Source organism: Heterocephalus glaber, unplaced genomic scaffold (genome assembly GCF_053883595.1).
Source record: "Heterocephalus glaber isolate CG9 unplaced genomic scaffold, H.glaber_assembly_v1.0 deba00001806, whole genome shotgun sequence".
Taxonomy (NCBI): domain Eukaryota; kingdom Metazoa; phylum Chordata; class Mammalia; order Rodentia; family Bathyergidae; genus Heterocephalus; species Heterocephalus glaber.
Window position 1 is genome coordinate 34729 of NW_028258481.1, and position 17294 is coordinate 52022.

General features: G+C 37.0%; 2 protein-coding genes and 1 pseudogene across 2 annotated transcripts; 1 reads left to right on the plus strand and 2 right to left on the minus strand.

The window, feature by feature from the left end:
- Positions 1 to 476: 476 nt before the first annotated feature.
- Positions 477 to 1396, minus strand: LOC147820675 (N-myc-interactor pseudogene; annotated as a pseudogene).
- A 2445-nt stretch (positions 1397 to 3841) lies between these two features.
- LOC101708427 (olfactory receptor 5D18-like) lies at positions 3842 to 4780 on the minus strand. The gene has a single exon (XM_004869806.3). It carries the CDS (start codon positions 4778 to 4780, stop codon positions 3842 to 3844), a length of 939 nt encoding a protein of 312 aa, XP_004869863.2.
- Positions 4781 to 15728: 10948 nt separating this feature from the next.
- LOC101705286 (olfactory receptor 5W2-like) lies at positions 15729 to 16661 on the plus strand. The gene has a single exon (XM_004869911.2). The coding sequence runs from the start codon at positions 15729 to 15731 to the stop codon at positions 16659 to 16661; it is 933 nt and encodes a 310-aa protein (XP_004869968.2).
- Positions 16662 to 17294: the final 633 nt, after the last annotated feature.

The following is a 17294-nucleotide window of genomic DNA, read 5'->3' on the forward strand; positions in this document are numbered from 1 at the left end:
TTATTTTTATTTCCCTCTGCACTTATTTTTTCAGTGTTAGTCTTACTTTTAATGTTAATATCTTTATTATGATAAAATAATACAATACAGTATTAAAAAATGTCATTAAGAGTGGCATGATCTGTCACAGGTATCCTTGGTAAAATAGCTATTAAAGAATTAAAGAGGGAGACTATCTTAAAACGTGGACCTTTTATATTTGAGTATATTACGGAAGAGTGTCCTGTTACCTGGTTTTCAAAATTTTCTATTCTATTTTTATTAGTACCTGTTTGCAATATATAATGATATTTGTCATGGGAAGTTGTTTTGCATACATAATACATCTTTATTATTATTTTTTGGAAATATATATTGTATTTAAGACTACATGGACACTAAAGAAGTGTTCAGTTTTTAAAGAAAGGAGTATTCATTTTGCCAAATGTTTACAGTGATTTGACTAAAAAGTTATAGTTTTCATATGAAGCATCAGTCTAGTCTTCAAAATATGCTGTGTGAGGCTGACCAAGGGAACGTTTTACAACTTCTACTTCTCCATCCCTGTTCTTCTCCCATTGAAAGTGAATGCTAACCAAATCCACCACAGTCTCTTCATCCATCCGAATGTGTTCCAGTCCAGTCAGGAGCACTGTCCTCGTAGATATTCCTGAAAATACCTGGTACTTTTGCCAGCGTCTTTCTATGTATGGAGAAACAACAACACTATGGCAGCTTTGATTTATGTGAAGAGGGTAGTCTTTCTTTTTCAGAATCTTGTCAGTGACTCCGGTGTCCACAAACGTGATGACAGCACTTCGGGACTCTTGGTCATTGTCCACATTTTCCACCTCCCCACCTCCATTCCAGGACTTGCTAAAACTCAGCGCTAGTGTGTCTCTCGTCTGATCTTCAGGCAATCCATCGGGAATTTCAGTAACATTGATCTTCACTTGAGAGACTTCTACACGAACCTGGAATCTGACCCCAGCATTCAGTGGAACTGGCTTGGCTGTAACCACCACATTCACATCCTTTATCGGCACTTGATGCCTTCCCATTGTTATCACATTTTCTGCAACTTCTTTTTCAGAGTGAAAAGTGCTTGTCCTTTCTGTAGCTCATAAGATACTTGTGAGCTCACTTGAAATGAACAGGAGATATTTAAAAACTGGCTGTCATTCTCAGGATTCTCTAATGGTCTGAATGTCATCTGTGTCTCAGGAATATCCTCTTTAATCTGGAAGTCTTTGGTGGACTCTTGTAATTTAACTTCAATCTTCTGGATCTCCTCTTGTAGTTGGATATTTTCCTTTCTAATTTCATCAAGTAAGCCCTCATTTTATTCATCATTCTTAGATTTTTCATCCAGCTGTTCTTTAAGTTCTTGATTTTTGTTGTCCTGCTCAGGTTCCATTATTCTCCGTGACCGCCATCCCAATGCAACCCCCATCTGAATTATTTTTAGTCCCCTTTCTGTCCCCTCCTCAGTTCCCTCTATCTCTTGTTCACCTTCGCTTTTGCAAAAGACATATCACCCTGTTTATTGAGAAAAAATACTATATTTACAGTATGAGATAGTTGTATAATATAATTTTAAGTTCAGGTATTTTTTGCTGATTGGATTTAGTTATCTGTAACAGACTCCCAAATGATTCAGTAGATGACTAATTATATAAAACAGGAAAGATAAGAATAACCTTAGATCAAGAAGGATATTGCCACTTAAGTTTGAAAGAACAGTGAATTTATTTTATTGTGGAAAATTTTCAAATGAAAATCAAAACAAACCTTGAAATTTGTGAGCACTGATACTGGTATAATCAAACTTTCCGAACAAGTAGGCACCTGTGGATTTCTGAAAAATGGATTAAAATAGAAATAAAAGTAATAGGATCACCAACAAGCCAACTCAAGTCAAGGGCAATTTCTAGGACCATAAGTGATATGGTTAGAAACACAGATAGCCCTTTAGAATCTTAACATTCAACACAGTTGGTGTCTAGAAGAGAGGGCTTGACTTTCACCCAAAAAGAACTTGTGTTAGTTTTCTCCTTGCTAAGACAAAATACCCAACACCCACAAGTTAAAGGAGGAAAGGTTTATTTAGTTCAGTTTGTAGAGGTTTCAGTTCATAATCAGCTGGTTCCAAGGCGGAGAGGCCCCAGGCTTAGCAGAGAGGCATCACAGAGGAGAACAAGTTCATTGCAAGCAGAAATCAGCAGAAGAAAGCAAGGGATCTTAATGGCGTCCTTCTGCCCCTTTTATCTTAACCAGACTATTTAGGGCAGGTAGAATTCACACACTTAATCCTACTGCCCTTCAGCCTGGCACTGCACCACGGATCAGTTCCAGAGTCACATACCCTAGACTCACCCACCTCTGCAAAAGCCCCGTTTATGACTGCATGAGTTGGGGATTGGGGGGACATCTATACACAAGCCACAACAGAACTCATGTTTCTAGATACGTACCTAGAGTAAGGGAGGCTTTGAGCTATTACTTTGCTCTTGGGTGATGGTCATGCTAACAAGAGTACAATCCCATTTCAGTTGCCTCCAATAGTTTCCACAAATGACTGTGTCAGTTGTCCACTGTGCTGCATTTCTTACTGACCCATATTACCATTATCACAGTATTGATGATGGCTTAAAATTTCATCTAGACAGAATGAGTAAATAGAAGGTTAAGTCTGTACAAGTTATTTCAGTGAAAGTGAGGTATTCGGGTAAAATCTGGTGCAGTTTTGATCATTTATAAAAAATGAGAATTGATACCTGGTTTGTATTTTATTTTGAAGAAATTTACATAGGAAATTATTTTTCAACTGTTAAGATAATGGCAAACATTTTCTTTTTAAGGTAAATAAGTCTATTGAGAAAGATTCTGAACTTATACACAAAATTTACAAATCACAAAGAATTGATAATATTTGTGATATCTTCATGCAGGATAGGTAGGCACATAAACCCCATTTTACATATAACATTTTTTAAGATCCAGTCTATCAGTTCTATGACTTTTGTGATGTCTATCATAGATTATAACATGGCCACACTGTAGGTCCTTTAAAAACGCATTCAGGAAACAGAATGCATCTTAATCAAATTTTATTTATGCTGATTAATCTGTGTCATTAAACAACACATGCCCACAAACACAAACAAAATTATATCACATGAACTCACAAAAGTACTTATTGACTTATTAGCTCACTATTACCTTCCTTCCTTCTTCATTTTATTTGTGGTGAATAAAATTCCTTTCTCACTTAAATATATTTGGAACATCTCAGCTGTTTCTCTTCTTCATGGCCAGGATTCATTAGCTTCTTTTGAAATTTAAATAAAAGCATCCTTCAACAAATCCTGTAGTGGTTCTGAAATTTCCCTTCTCTAGGACATTTATTTTCTTATTCAATGGCCAAGTCCTTCTTTGGCATTCTGTTAACAATGGATTTTGCATTGTGGAAGACTAGAATTTTATATCTGACATATACTCCTACATTTGTAACATAATTCTGTTTTGAAAGCCTAGTCGACTTCAGGTAGTTCATAAAAATAGGAATGGAATTAATATTTATTGAATTGTACAAGATGTGCCACATGATATTTATATTATGTGTCAACTTCACAACCAGATTAGAAACTATGTTATGTTACACCAAATCTGGAGATAAAGGTGAAAGATCACCAGAATTACTGATGTTCTCAACAAGGAAGACACAGCTGAAGTTGGTATCTTGAAAGCAACGTCGGTTTCTAGCCCACTACACAAAATTAACTCTTGATTTTTAATCCTTAAATCAACCTTTATGACAAAGACGTGTACATCAGAGCCCAAATCAACTGAAATCCCATGCTCAATAAGGAAAGAATTTGATGTCCATTAATTTGCGGACTGTGTCCTTCACATCTTTATTTCTCAGACTGTAGATCAGGGGGTTCAGCATGGGGATCACAGAGTAAAACACAGAGCCCACTCTGACCGTGTGCCTGGAGTTCTTGGAGCTGGGCACAGAGTAGAGGAACAGGATGGTGCCGTGGAAGATGCTGATGGCCGTCAGGTGGGAGGTGCAGGTGGAGAAAGCCTTGTGCTGCCCACTGGCTGAACGCATCTTGAGGATGGTAACCACAATGAGCAAGTAAGACAAGAGAATGATGAGCAGTGTGCCAGCTGCATTAAATGTGGCAAAAATAAACAAGAGTAATTGACTAATGTAAGTATCTGAGCAAGAGAGGGAGAGCAATGAGGAGAACTCACAGAAAAAGTGATCAATTATGTTGAAATCATGGAAAGATAATTGCAAAGCGGAGCATGTCAGTGTCAAGGAACACGCTAACCCCCATGAATATGACCCCACCACCAGCATGGCACAGGGTTTCTGGGACATGGCAACTGTGTAGAGAAGAGGGTTACAGATGGCCACAAAGCGGTCATAGGCCATCACTGCTAACAAAAAGGCTTCTGTTACCACAAAGGTACAAAAGAAAAAGTATTGTACTATACATCCTGAAAATGAAATGCTTCTGTCACTTGCAATTAGGTTCACCAGCATCTTGGGAGCAATGGTGGAGGAGTAGCAGAAATCCACGAATGAGAGATGACTGAGGAAAAAGTACATGGGGGTGTGCAGTTTGAGGTTAATTTTGCTTATGACAATCATGCCCATATTTCCTACCACAGTGACAGTGTAGATGCCCATAAAAATTAGGAAGAGTGGTACTTGCAGGGTTGGGTAATCTGAGAAGCCCAAGACGGTGACCGTGGCCCCACTTCTGTTTCCATCTGACAGCAACATGGTTTCTGTGTTCAGAATCTGAAATTTAGTCTGAAAGTGAAAAGGAGAGTGAGCATATATGAAGTGTGGTTTACTCTCCTTTTAAAGTCTGGAGGATGATGAAAATGTCTTTCTGAAACTACCTTGTTGGAAGACGCCGAATCACCCTGCTGCAGACAGGCAGGTTGGCCCACACCCAGCCGAGGTCCTGAGTCACCCCGAAGACACTGAATCACCCCACTGCAGACAGGCAGCCACCTGATTCCACATTACCAAGGCGCAGAGGACACTAGACCACCAGACCAAGGTACTGAGTCACACTGTTCCCGGCCCAAATGTAGGGGCTTCTGAGCTGTCGTCCCACTGCTCCTGGCCCAGAGAAAGGGGCTTCTGGGCCACCATCCCTCCCACCACTCCCGGCCCAGAGGGAGGGGATTCTGAAACTCCATCCCACTGCTCTTGGTCCAGAGGAAGGGGTTTCCCGGCCACCATCCCTCTGGCTGCTCCCAGTCAATAGGAAAGGGCTTTTGGGTCACCATCCCTACTGCTGCTCCCGGCCCCTGTCCAACCTCACCCAGCTCAGAGGAGGTAATCCGTGCAGGCGCTAACAGCCCCCCGCCACAGGTGAAATGAGAAAACACATAAATAAGTCTCAAAACCAGACTTCCAGATCACCTACAGCAACCCCAAAGGGAAATGAGATGGAACCCTCTGATACTCAACCACCTGGACCCACTGAACTGGCAACAAAAGGGGATCTGGAAAAAATGAAATCAGAAATAATTTCTCAGATAACAGGAGAAATTGTGCCCTTAGTGCAAGACATGATTAATAAATCTAGAGAGGAGCTGAGGAACATGATGGAATCCCAACAGAAGAAACAAATGGAATCCATAAAACAGATGCAAATAGATTTCCAGGACATGAAAAACTCTATTGAAAGTCTACACAGCAGAATGAGCCAATGTGAGGACAGAATTTCAGATATAGAAGATAAGATTGCAATTAGTGACCAGGAAAAGAAAAATTGCTTCAAAATTATAAGAGAACATGAGAAATCAATCCAGCAGCTGCTAGATGATGCAAAGAAGAATAACATAAGATTGATTGGGCTCAATGAAGAAACAGGAGAGAGTGCAGATGACATAAAAAATCTCTTCACAGAAATAATGGCAGAAAACTTCCCAAGCAGGGGAAAAGAGCTTGACATACAGATAAGGGAGGCATATAGGACTCCAAATAGCCTTGATCAAAAAAAATCTACACATAGGCATATAATTGTTAAGATTCCAGAAACACAACAGAAGAACAAAGTTCTCCAAGCAGTCAGAGAAAAGAAACAAATCACATACAAAGGAAAGCCCATCAGAATCACAGCAGACTTCTCAACACAAACCATCAAGGCAAGAAGAGCTTGGAGTGACATATTCCAAGCCCTAAAAGAAAACAGCCTCCAACCCAGATTGATGTACCTTGCAAAACTATCTTTCAAAATGGATGGAGAAATAAGATACTTTCATGACAAAGAGCACCTTAGGAACTTCGTGAATACCAAAGCAGCACTCCAAAGAATTTTACACAATATCCTAGGAACAGACATTGAGGATCACAACCCCAGGAAGCAAAGCAGAATGAACCCATCTGGCATGACAAGAAATTAAATGTAAATGGGGAGAACCCAACAAAAAGAAAAAGTCATGGCAATGACAAGTCAATATGTTTCAGTTATAACCATCAAAGTTAAAGTTCTCAATTCACCAATCAAAAGAAATAGACTGGCAGAATGGGTCAAGAAGCAAAATCCAACAATATGCTGCATACAAGAAACACACTTCATTCAAAAGGAAACTCATAGACTGAAAGTTAAAGGGTGGAAAACAATATTGCATGCGACAGGAACCCCAAAAAAAGCAGGAGTAGCTATTCTCTTTGCAGATCAAGTCAATTTCAAACCAACACTAATTAAGAGAGATGAAGAAGGACACTACATCCTTGTAAAGGGAAGAATCCAAGAGGAAGAGATGACAAACATAAATATCTATGCACCAAACACTAGTGCACCCAACTATATAAAACAAATACTAATGGACATGAAAAGTCATATATGCACTAATACAATTGTAGTGGGGGACCTCAACACCCAACTGTCACAAATAGATAGATCAGCTAGACTAAAAATAAGTAATGAAATACTAGAACTCAATCGAACTCTTGAACAAATGAACTTAACAGATGTTTACAGAGTCTTCCACCCCACAAAATCAGAATACACATTCTTCTCAGCTGCACATGGGTCATTCTCCAAAATAGACCACATACTCACACATAGAACATGTTTAAGTAAGTACAAAGGAATTGAAGTTATCCTCTGTATATTGTCAGACCATAGTGCGATGAAATTGGAGATCCATAGCAAAAGAAACTCAAAAAATTGCATAAACACGTGGAAATTGAACAACACACTTCTGAATAACCAATGGGTCACAGAGGAAATGAAAGAAGAAATCAGAGAGTTCCTGCAATTAAATGACAATGACAATACAACATATCAGAATCTATGGGACACAATGAAAGCAGTCTTATGAGGGAAATTCGTAGCAGTGAATACGCATATTAGGAAAACAGAACGAGCCCAATTAAACAACCTGATGCTGAACCTATGCTGGTTTTTCATAGATGGCTTTTATCAGCTTGAGCTAGAGACCATCTATTCCAATGTTTTGTAGGGTTTTTATCATAAATGCATGTTGGATTTTGTCAAATGCTTTTTCTGCATCTATGGAGATAATCATATGGTTTTGTTCTTGGCTCTATTGATATAGTGTATTACATTGATTGATTTCTGTATGTTGAACCATCCCTGCATCCCCAGGATGAATCCCACTTGATCAGGGTGTATGATCTTCTTGATGATCTTCTGCATTCTGTTTGCCAGTATCTTTTTAAGGATTTTTGCATGTATGTTCATTAGTGAGATTGGCCTATAGTTCTCCTTTTCGGTTGGGTCTTTCTCTGCTTTGGGGATCAAGGTGATGCTTGTTTCCAGGAATGAATTTGGGAGTATTTCTTCCCTTTCAATTTCATTGAAGAGTTTAAACAGTAGTGGCAGTAGTTCCTTTCTAAATATCTTGAGGAATTCAGCAGTGAAGCCATCAGGGCCTGGGCTTTTCTTAGTTGATAAGTTTTTAATTACATTTTCAATTTCATTGGTTGATATTGGGTTGTTTAGAATTTTTATGTCTTCTTCGTTCAACTTTGGTAATTCACATGTATGTAGGAATCTGTCCATTTGTTCTGTGTTTTCCATCTTTTTGGCACATAGGTTCTGGTAGTAGGTATTGATGATCCCCTGGATTTCTGCTGGCTCTGTTGTACTTTCACCCTTTTCATTCCTAATTGCATGGATTTGGTCCTTTTCTTTCCTTTTTCTGAGAAGGTCGGCTAAGGGTTTGTCAATTTTGTCGATTCTTTTGAAGAACCAACTCTTGGCTTCACTGATTTTTTTGTATCGTTCTCTTAGTCTCCATTGTATTGATTTCTCCTTTGATCTTTATAATTTCCTCCCTTGTATGAGCTTTGGGTTTGTCCTGCTCTTCTTTTTCTAGAAGCTTGAGATTCAGCATCAGGTTGTTTAATTGGGCTCATTTTGTTTTCCTAATATGCATATTCACTGCTATGAATTTCCCTCATAAGACTGCTTTCATTTTGTCCCATAGATTCCAATATGTTGTGTTGTCATTGTCATTTAATTGAAGGAACTGTCTGATTTCTTCTTTCATTTCCTCTGTGACTCATTGGTTATTCAGAAGTGTGTCATTCAATTTCCACGTGTTTATGAAATTTTTCCAGTTTCTTTTGCTATGGATCTCCAATTTCATTGCACTATGGTCTGATAATATACAGGGGATAACTTCAATTCCTTTGCACTTACTTAAACATGTTCTATGTGAGTGTATTCAGTCAATTTTGGAGAATGACCCATGTGCAGCTGAGAAGAATGTGTATTCTGATTTTGTGGGGTGGAAGACTCTGTAAACATGTTAAGTTCATTTGTTCAAGGGTTTGATTGAGTTCTAATATTTCATCACTTTTTTTTTGTCTAGTCGATCTATCTGTGACAGTGGGGTGTTGAGGTCCCCACTGCAATTGTATTAGTGCATATATGACTTTTCATGTCCGTTAGTATTTGTTTTATATAGTTGGGTGCACTAGTGTTTGGTGCATAGATATTTATGATTGTCATCTCTTCCTCTTGGATTCTTCCCTTTACAAGGATATAGTGTCCTTCTTCATCTCTCTTAATCAGTGTTGGTTTGAAATCTACTTGATCTGCAAAGAGGATAGCTACTCTTGCTTTTTTTGGGGTTCCTGTCACATGGAGTATTGTTTTCTATGCTTTAACTTTCAGTCTATGAGTTTCCTTTTGAATGAAGTGCGTTTCTTGTATGCAGTATATTGTTGGATTTTGCTTCTTGGCCCATTCTGCCAGTGTATTTCTTTTGATTGGTGAATTGAGAACATTAACGTTGATGGTTATAACTGAAACATATTGACTTGTCATTGCCATGACCTTTTGTTTTTGTTGGGTTCTCCCCATTTTCATTTAATTTCTTTTCATGCCAGATGGGTTCATTCTGCTTTGCTTCCTGGGGTTGTGTTGCTCAATGCCTGTTCCTAGGATATTGTGTAAAATTCTTTGGAGTGCTGCTTTGGTATTCATGAAGTTCCTAAGGTGCTCTTTTTCATGAAAGTATCTTATTTCTCCATCAATTTTGAAAGATGGTTTTGCAGGGTACATCAATCTGGGTTGGAGGCTGTTTTCTTTTAGAGCTTGGAATATGTCATTCCAAACTCTTTTTGCCTTGATGGTTTGTATTGAGAAGTCTGTTGTGATTCTGATGGGCTTTCCTCTGTAGGTGGTTTGTTTCTTTTCTCTAACTGCTTGTAAAACTTTCTTCTTCTGTTGTGTTTCTGGAATCTTAACAGTTATATACCTATGTGTAGATTTTTTTTTTGATCAAGGCTATTTGGAGTCCTATATGCCTCACTTATCTGTATGTCAAGTTCTTTCCCCCTGCTTGGGAAGTTTTCTGCCATTACTTCTGTGAAGAGATTTTTTATGTCATCTGCACTCTCTCCTGTTTCTTCATTGAGCCCAATCAGTCTTATGTTATTCTTCTTTGCATCATCTAGCAGCTGCTGGATTGATTTCTCATGTTCCCTTAAAATTTTGAAGCAATTTTTCTTTTCCTGGTCATTAATTGCAATCTTACCTTCTATATCTCAAATTCTGTCCTCACATTGGGTCATTCTGCTGTGTAGACTTTCAGTGGAGTTTTTCATCTCCTGGAGATCTATTTGCATCTGTTTTGTGGATTCTATTTGTTTCCTAAGTTTGGATTCCATCATGTTCCTGAGCTCCTCTCTAGATTTATTAATCATGTCTTGCACTAGCAGCACAATCTCTCCTGTTATCTGAGAAATTATTTCTGATTTCATTTTTTCCAGATCCTCTTTTGTTGCCAGTTCAGTGGGTCCAGGTGGTTGAGTATCAGAGTGTTCCATCTCATTTCCCTTTGGGGTTGCTGTGGGTGATCTGGAAGTCTTGTTTTGAAACTTTTTCATGTGTCTTCTCATTTCCACTAGGGGGGTGGGGGGGTGCTGTTGGCACCCATGCGGCTCACCTCCTCTGAGCTGGGAGATGTGGGACAGGGGCTGGGAGTGGCAGGAGGGATGGTGGCCTGGATGCCCCTTCCTCTGGACCAGGAGCAGCGGGATGGTGGCTCAGAAGCCCCTACCTCTGGGCCGGGAGCAGTGGGACAGACTTCATCCCAGAAGCCCCTTCCTCTGGGCTGGGAGTGGCAGGAGAGATGGTGGCCTAGAAGCCCCTCTCTCTGGTCCAGGAGCAGTGGGATGGTGGCTTAGAAGCCCCTACCTCTGGGCCAGGAGTGGCGGGCTGGATCTGAAAATTTATTGTTTGTAATTACTTTTAGAAAGTTCACACTTAAATACCTTGAGAATATTTTCCATGACTCTTTTAATTTAAGATTTTGTAGTATTATGAAATATGTCATCCCAATGCTTTTCTAATCTAGAATGTCCTGTTCAATCCTTACTATTTCCTTCCCCTGTAGTCTCCTAAAACCTCATTCTTCTTTCATGTCCACCAACGGCTGATGACAAATATACAGTTAAAAATAATGGCTTACAAGGAAAGACTGCTTTAGAATATAAATTTAGATCTTGTCTAAACAGACTGTAACCTGAAGAGAATTGTCATCCTTGGAGACGGGGAATCATTTTATCTTTTGATCACACCTTATATAGGAGAAAGTGATAGAAGCAATTAAAACACAATTATACAAGAATTCTTGAGCTGAAAAATGTACTCAGTGAAATTAATAATGTGATAGAAAAAATTAATAGGAGGATGGATTACATAGAAGAAAATTACGTGACATTGAAGACAAGGAATTTGAGAATAAAAGTCAAAGAAGAAAAAATTTTAAATGAATATGTATTCATGAAAAACTTACAGGAACTTTGGGACAATGTTAAACATCAAATATGCAGGTTTTTGTGGCTCAAAGGTACTCAAGTATGACAAATGAGTAGAAAGATTTTGCAAAGAAATTCTAACAAAAAATGACCTGATGCTGGAGAAAAACACAAATATCCAATTAGAGGAAGATTAGGTTCAGGGACTCTATCCCAAGACATGTTTTAGTCAGGCTCTCGAACATGAAAACAAAAAGAAGAGTCTCAAGACAGCAAGAAAAAAAGAAAGGAAACTAAGACTGTCCCATTTAACCAGATAGTATTCTTCTTTATGCAAAAGGATAATGAAGTATGACATTTTCCACAAGACAGAAGAAAAAAGTTTTAACTAACAATACTGTAGAGAGCAAAAGTGTACTTCAGAAATGAAAGATGGATCAAGACATTCCCAGGGAAACAAAATCTGGGAGAATATAACTACCTAGACCTATCCTACAGAAAATAATAAAGGAAGTTTTACAAACTAAAAGAAAAGACATAAATGAGTAGAACCAAACTTGGGAAGGTACAGAATTCATTGTTAAATGTAAGTATACAAACATTAAATATTCTTCAATATTGTAAGCCTGTTAAAACTATACACCCCTCCTCACACACACACATAAACAGTTAAAAAGAGCAATACATATATGAGTGTGTATGTATAGTTAAAAAAAGCAATAATCACATTCATATGTTAAGGGATAGGCAATATAGAAAAGTATAAAAAAGAATATCAAACTTCCAAATTACGAGATGGAAGCCTGCCCTTGAGAATTTTCTTCTTATTGTAACTTTTTAATTTTTTGTTTGTCTTTGCTTTACGCTTACAACCATAAGTTGCAATCACTTCAAAAAGGCTTATGATGTACAGATGTTTTTTCTCTAAGCCTCATGATAATCTCTAGGCAAAAATCTGTAATAGACAAACCAGAAATAATCAGCAAGTTATCAAATCATACTGCTAGAGTAAATCACTTACAAATACTGAACAAGAGGAATTTTGAGAACAAGAGGAAAAAATAAAGCCATTGCAAAAATAAAAAAATTATAATCTATAAAACCATTGACAAAGTGGGTGTAATAAGACACTATCTATTAATAATTACATTGAATGTAAATAAAGTTCTCTGAATAGAATGTATAGAATGACTAAATGTATTTGAAACTCATGGAATATATTAATGTATTTTGTTTGGAAAATTTCATCCTGGCACTTGTACTTTGTCTGGTACTCCAGGAGCAGGCTAGAACTTGTTCTTTTCAATTGGCCAGAATAATTTGTGACTTATCATTTTTGGTACTAACAATGCCTCCAGGAACCATTAAAAACCAATATGGATGTACTGCTCTATATGTTGTCTCCAAAAACTCATTTCATATCTCAGGACACAAATACATTGAAGAGGAATGGATACAATAAGATATCCCACAAAATTTGACAACAAAAGAAAGAAGGAGTAACATGCTTCTATCAGAATAGACTAAGTCAAAAAAAGTAAAAAGGAGAGAAGAAGGTGACTGTAAAATGATATAGGAATCAATTCAGCAAAAAAAAGCAATTCTAAAACACAGTTAGCTCTAGGATCTTTTGAAATAGCCCAAACAGAACAGATACCAGAGTGGTAGGCAATGGTTAAAAGAATGTTGAGAATTTTATTGCTATTTGTTGTGGATATAAAACTCAATCTTCCTGTAATTCTCAATTTTACACAGAATTCCCATGGAGAATAGGAAATGAAATTATTTTTATAAAAATATGAAACTGATTTTGAGAAAAATAGTTATTTGTGTATAAGTCTTAAATAAGTCATCCTTACACATGTGAAATATTTTGGCAGGGAAAAGTCCTCAATTCCTGTGTAGTTCTAAGTTTTGCCTCCTATTGCCCATTATAAAGTGCCCAAAATATTTAGCAACAATATGAAGTCAGCAATTACCTTTGTAAATTGTCTTACTAGAGACTTCAGGGAATAATAAAAGATAGAATACACATTTCTAAAGACTTAAATGTAATAGAACAAGTCTTATATGAATATATTTAACATAATTCAGAAATTAAAGTAGTAAGTGTAGATAATATGATACAGTAATGAAATCAGTACAACATGGGTGAACGACATGTGGCTGTCCAGTGGAAAGATATGAATGCTGGGTGAAAATACTGACCTTTAAACTTCCATTAACCTTAGGGTTCACAGATTATTATTCACAAAAGCAAGAAAAGTAGAAAAAACTAGGCAAACATCAAATTACACACAGATGGTTGCAGTGTGTTATATTCTTAAAATTAAATATTATTCAGCCATGAGATGGAATGAAAATCTGATATGGGTCACAAAAAGAAGAAATGTTTAGAATATTCTGCTGAGAAAACAGCAACATAAAACGACGCATGGAATATTTCTCTTTACATCTGATTAGAAGAATAAGTAAATACATAAAGTCAGAAAGTAGAATAAAGTTTGCCAGTAATTGAGGAGAGAAGACTAAGAGGAGTGATGACTACTAGGGATATAGTTTTTGTTTATTTTTTAACTGAAGTGATGAAAAATGTTCTGAAAGTAGACAGTGGTGGTGGTTTCCCAAGCTTGTGATTATAATAACACCAAAATTTATTGACTTTAATAATGTGATATTTAAAGTACATGACCCATATCTCAAAAATTTCATTAAAATGTAGTAATATGAAAATGGTGAAGCAGTTTTAAAAGTAGAAAAAATTGAAATATAGAATAGAATTGGAAATATTTAGGGGCCTATATGATTTAATGAGACTGTGCTTTAACTGGATGAGGATGATACAGATTATATTTCAAAGAATAATGCATGTATATATTGTCATTTTTTACTATAAGTTTAATTTGCAGTTTTCATCATAGATAATTTTGGTGACAACAGTAAAGAATTAAAGGTCAATTTTTGCTTAAAAAATTCATGTATACACAGTGGAAATACAGACATAAATATAATTAAGCACATGTTTGCATATCACCAAAGCCTGGGGGAAATAGCTTCAGAGAGTTTAATTCCCAAATTCTACCTTATATAATAACACTCTGTCTACCTGCTGTTCCGCTACCAAAATCTGCTCATCTCAGGTAAGCGCCTGAATTTCCAAGGTTAAAAATGTAAGATTGAAAACTACCTTTGAAGAAAGATTTAGAAATGAATTCTTTTACCCCAGTTTAGTAAAGTCAATTTGAAGTGCAATGTTTCAAAACAGTCTTTTCTACTCAGAACTGGAAAACTCTGACTGTACTTATTATCTACAAACCAACTTTTAGTTGTATTTTGTTCTATATTCATAGGTAAGCCTTTACTCATTTTATCATTGTGTAGGAACCTACACCAGTTCACTGGTTTTATTGTTTCTTTGGGTTAATAATTTATAAGATAATTATATCACATACATAACAATAGATGCCATTTCAATTCCGTATGAATCACATGCCATAGTTATCCAGACCAAAACAACAATAAATAATTAAAAATAAAAAATAGATGCTCAAATATACATTTCCTGTATTCCAATTTTCTGATGTCCTACAAATTCAGGAAGACATGCACGTATACATAATGGAATGAAGCCTTTATATCCCAGAACTACTTATTGCCCCTTATACTGTTATCATTTTAAAAATAAAAAGTCATTTAAAACTTGCTATATTATGGTGTACTACATCATGTGTTACACTATAGTGTGTACACTTCCATTTTAAAATTTCTCTTTAAAAAGTCAGGAGTTAGCTCCAGACTACCCCTAGGAATAAGCAGAACATTGAAGCAAATGACAATGCACTTTCAGAAAAAATTAAATAATACCTATTTCATGTACTGTACTATCAAACACTAAAGATCACATTTACCATGAAACAGAAGAATATAATTTGCTTCTTATTAATCAGTGATATGCCCATTATTTCTAGAGCCAACACAGTGTTTCTAAAAACCAGTCAAAAAGGTTGAGGAGCATCATAATTGGAATTATTTTGTGTCTATGGCGATGTTTCTAAGAATGCTATATGCCTAGTCCTGCATCTCACACCCAAGTCTCCTCAAGACTGGTGTTCATTACATATTATTTTGAAAAATGTATGGAAATTTCAATACATTGAAAATATACTTCCTGAAGTAAAGGAAGGTAACGACCAGAGAAATTAAACATTGTAGACAGAGTAACATCCCAATGGCATCTAGATTTCAATCAGATTTTCTCATCTGCTTTCTAATATATTTTGTTATTTTCAATAGATGCAATGTGTTTTAAATCATGGAATATAACAGAATAATTTTCTGAGGTTAAGAAAGAGAATTACAGGTATAGAAAATGATCTGTGTTGCTGATAATTTGTAGATGTGCAAATGAATTAAATATGTACCTGTTTATCTTTTGAAATTTATTTTCAAGGTTGCACAAGAATAAAGAAGAATGGACAGGGGAAACTGCTCCTCCTTGAGTGAATTTGTTTTCTTGGGAATCACCAATAACGCTGATATCAAAGTGACCCTTTTCACCATGTTTCTGCTTGTTTACCTCATCAATCTTCTGGCGAATCTTGGAATGATCATGTTGATTAGATTTGATTCCCAGCTCCACACCCCCATGTACTTTTTCCTCAGCCACCTGTCTGTCTGTGATCTCTGCTATTCCACTGCAATTGGACCCAAGATGCTGGTGGACCTCTTAGCTAAGAGGAAATCGATTTCCACTGTTGGCTGTGCTCTGCAATTCTTGATCTTTTGTATGTTTGTGGACTCTGAGTGTGTGCTGTTGGCAGTCATGGCCTTCGACCGGTACAAGGCCATCAGCAGCCCCCTGCTGTACACAGCCCACATGTCCAGCAGGCTGTGTGCCCAGCTCCTGGCTGGGGTTTACCTGATGGGACTGGCAGATGCTTTGATAAACACAGGATTTGCATTCCGCTTGTGTTTCTGTGGGTCCAATGAGATTAATCATTTCTTCTGTGATGTCCCTCCTCTCCTTCTATTGTCTTGCTCGGATACACAGGTCAATGAGTTAGTGATATTTATCATCTTTGGGTTTATTGAATTGAGCACCATTTCAGGAGTGCTGGTCTCCTACTGCTATATCATTTTATCAATCTTAAAGATCCGCTCTGCTGAGGGAAGATTCAAAGCTTTCTCCACCTGTGCCTCCCACCTCACTGCAGTTGCCATTTTCCAGGGAACCATGCTCTTCACGTACTTTCGCCCTAGTTCTTCCTACTCCCTAGATCAGGAGAAAATGACCTCACTGTTTTACACCCTGGTGATTCCCATGCTGAACCCTCTGATTTACAGCCTACGGAACAAGGATGTGAAAGAGGCCTTTGAAAAGGTGCAAAAGAAAAGGTGGTTTTAAGAAGTTTCCTTATGCATGCAAAGCTAAGTATTTACAGCGGCTCTTGTTTCTATAAAATTATATCTCATAACACCACATAAATAAGTTGTGTCACATAGTTTAGTTTTGTACAATAAATACTTGTGCTAAAATGTACTAATAAAATGTTGCCAACATCCAACTGTTTGCCTTTGTTATATGTCTTACATTATTACATGGTATTCCTTCCATATAAAAAAGTTCCTCTCATTTTGAATCATACCATCATTTTATGTGTTCATTTCTTGATTTAATTTTAATTATAATGAAATTAGGGAATATTTTACTAATGCCTTTTAAACATATTTATGGGCTTTGCATTTGAGGGAAATCCAGTTTAGTTACTAAGGAATGTTATGTGTAGTGAAAAAACAAACATTAGCTTAGAATTCATATAGTTCACATAACCTTAAGACAGTCCTGAAATAAACAGACTGTCAATTAAATTCCATGGCAAAATGTCTAAATCCTCAATGCAGAACACAGGTGTCACTGGACGGAATACTCAGTCGCAGACAGAAACAGCAGACAGAAACAATGCTTCTTTGGGAGACTGAGGGAGCCCAAGCTGAGGGTTTGACATTTAGTGAAGTCTTGAGATGTATAAAACAGTGG

What these genes read in the sequence shown, in the direction of transcription:
- LOC101708427 (XM_004869806.3), bottom strand. Translation starts at nt 4,780, where the DNA reads ATGTTGCTGTCAGATGGAAACAGAAGTGGGGCCACGGTCACCGTCTTG.
- LOC101705286 (XM_004869911.2), top strand. Translation starts at nt 15,729, where the DNA reads ATGGACAGGGGAAACTGCTCCTCCTTGAGTGAATTTGTTTTCTTGGGA.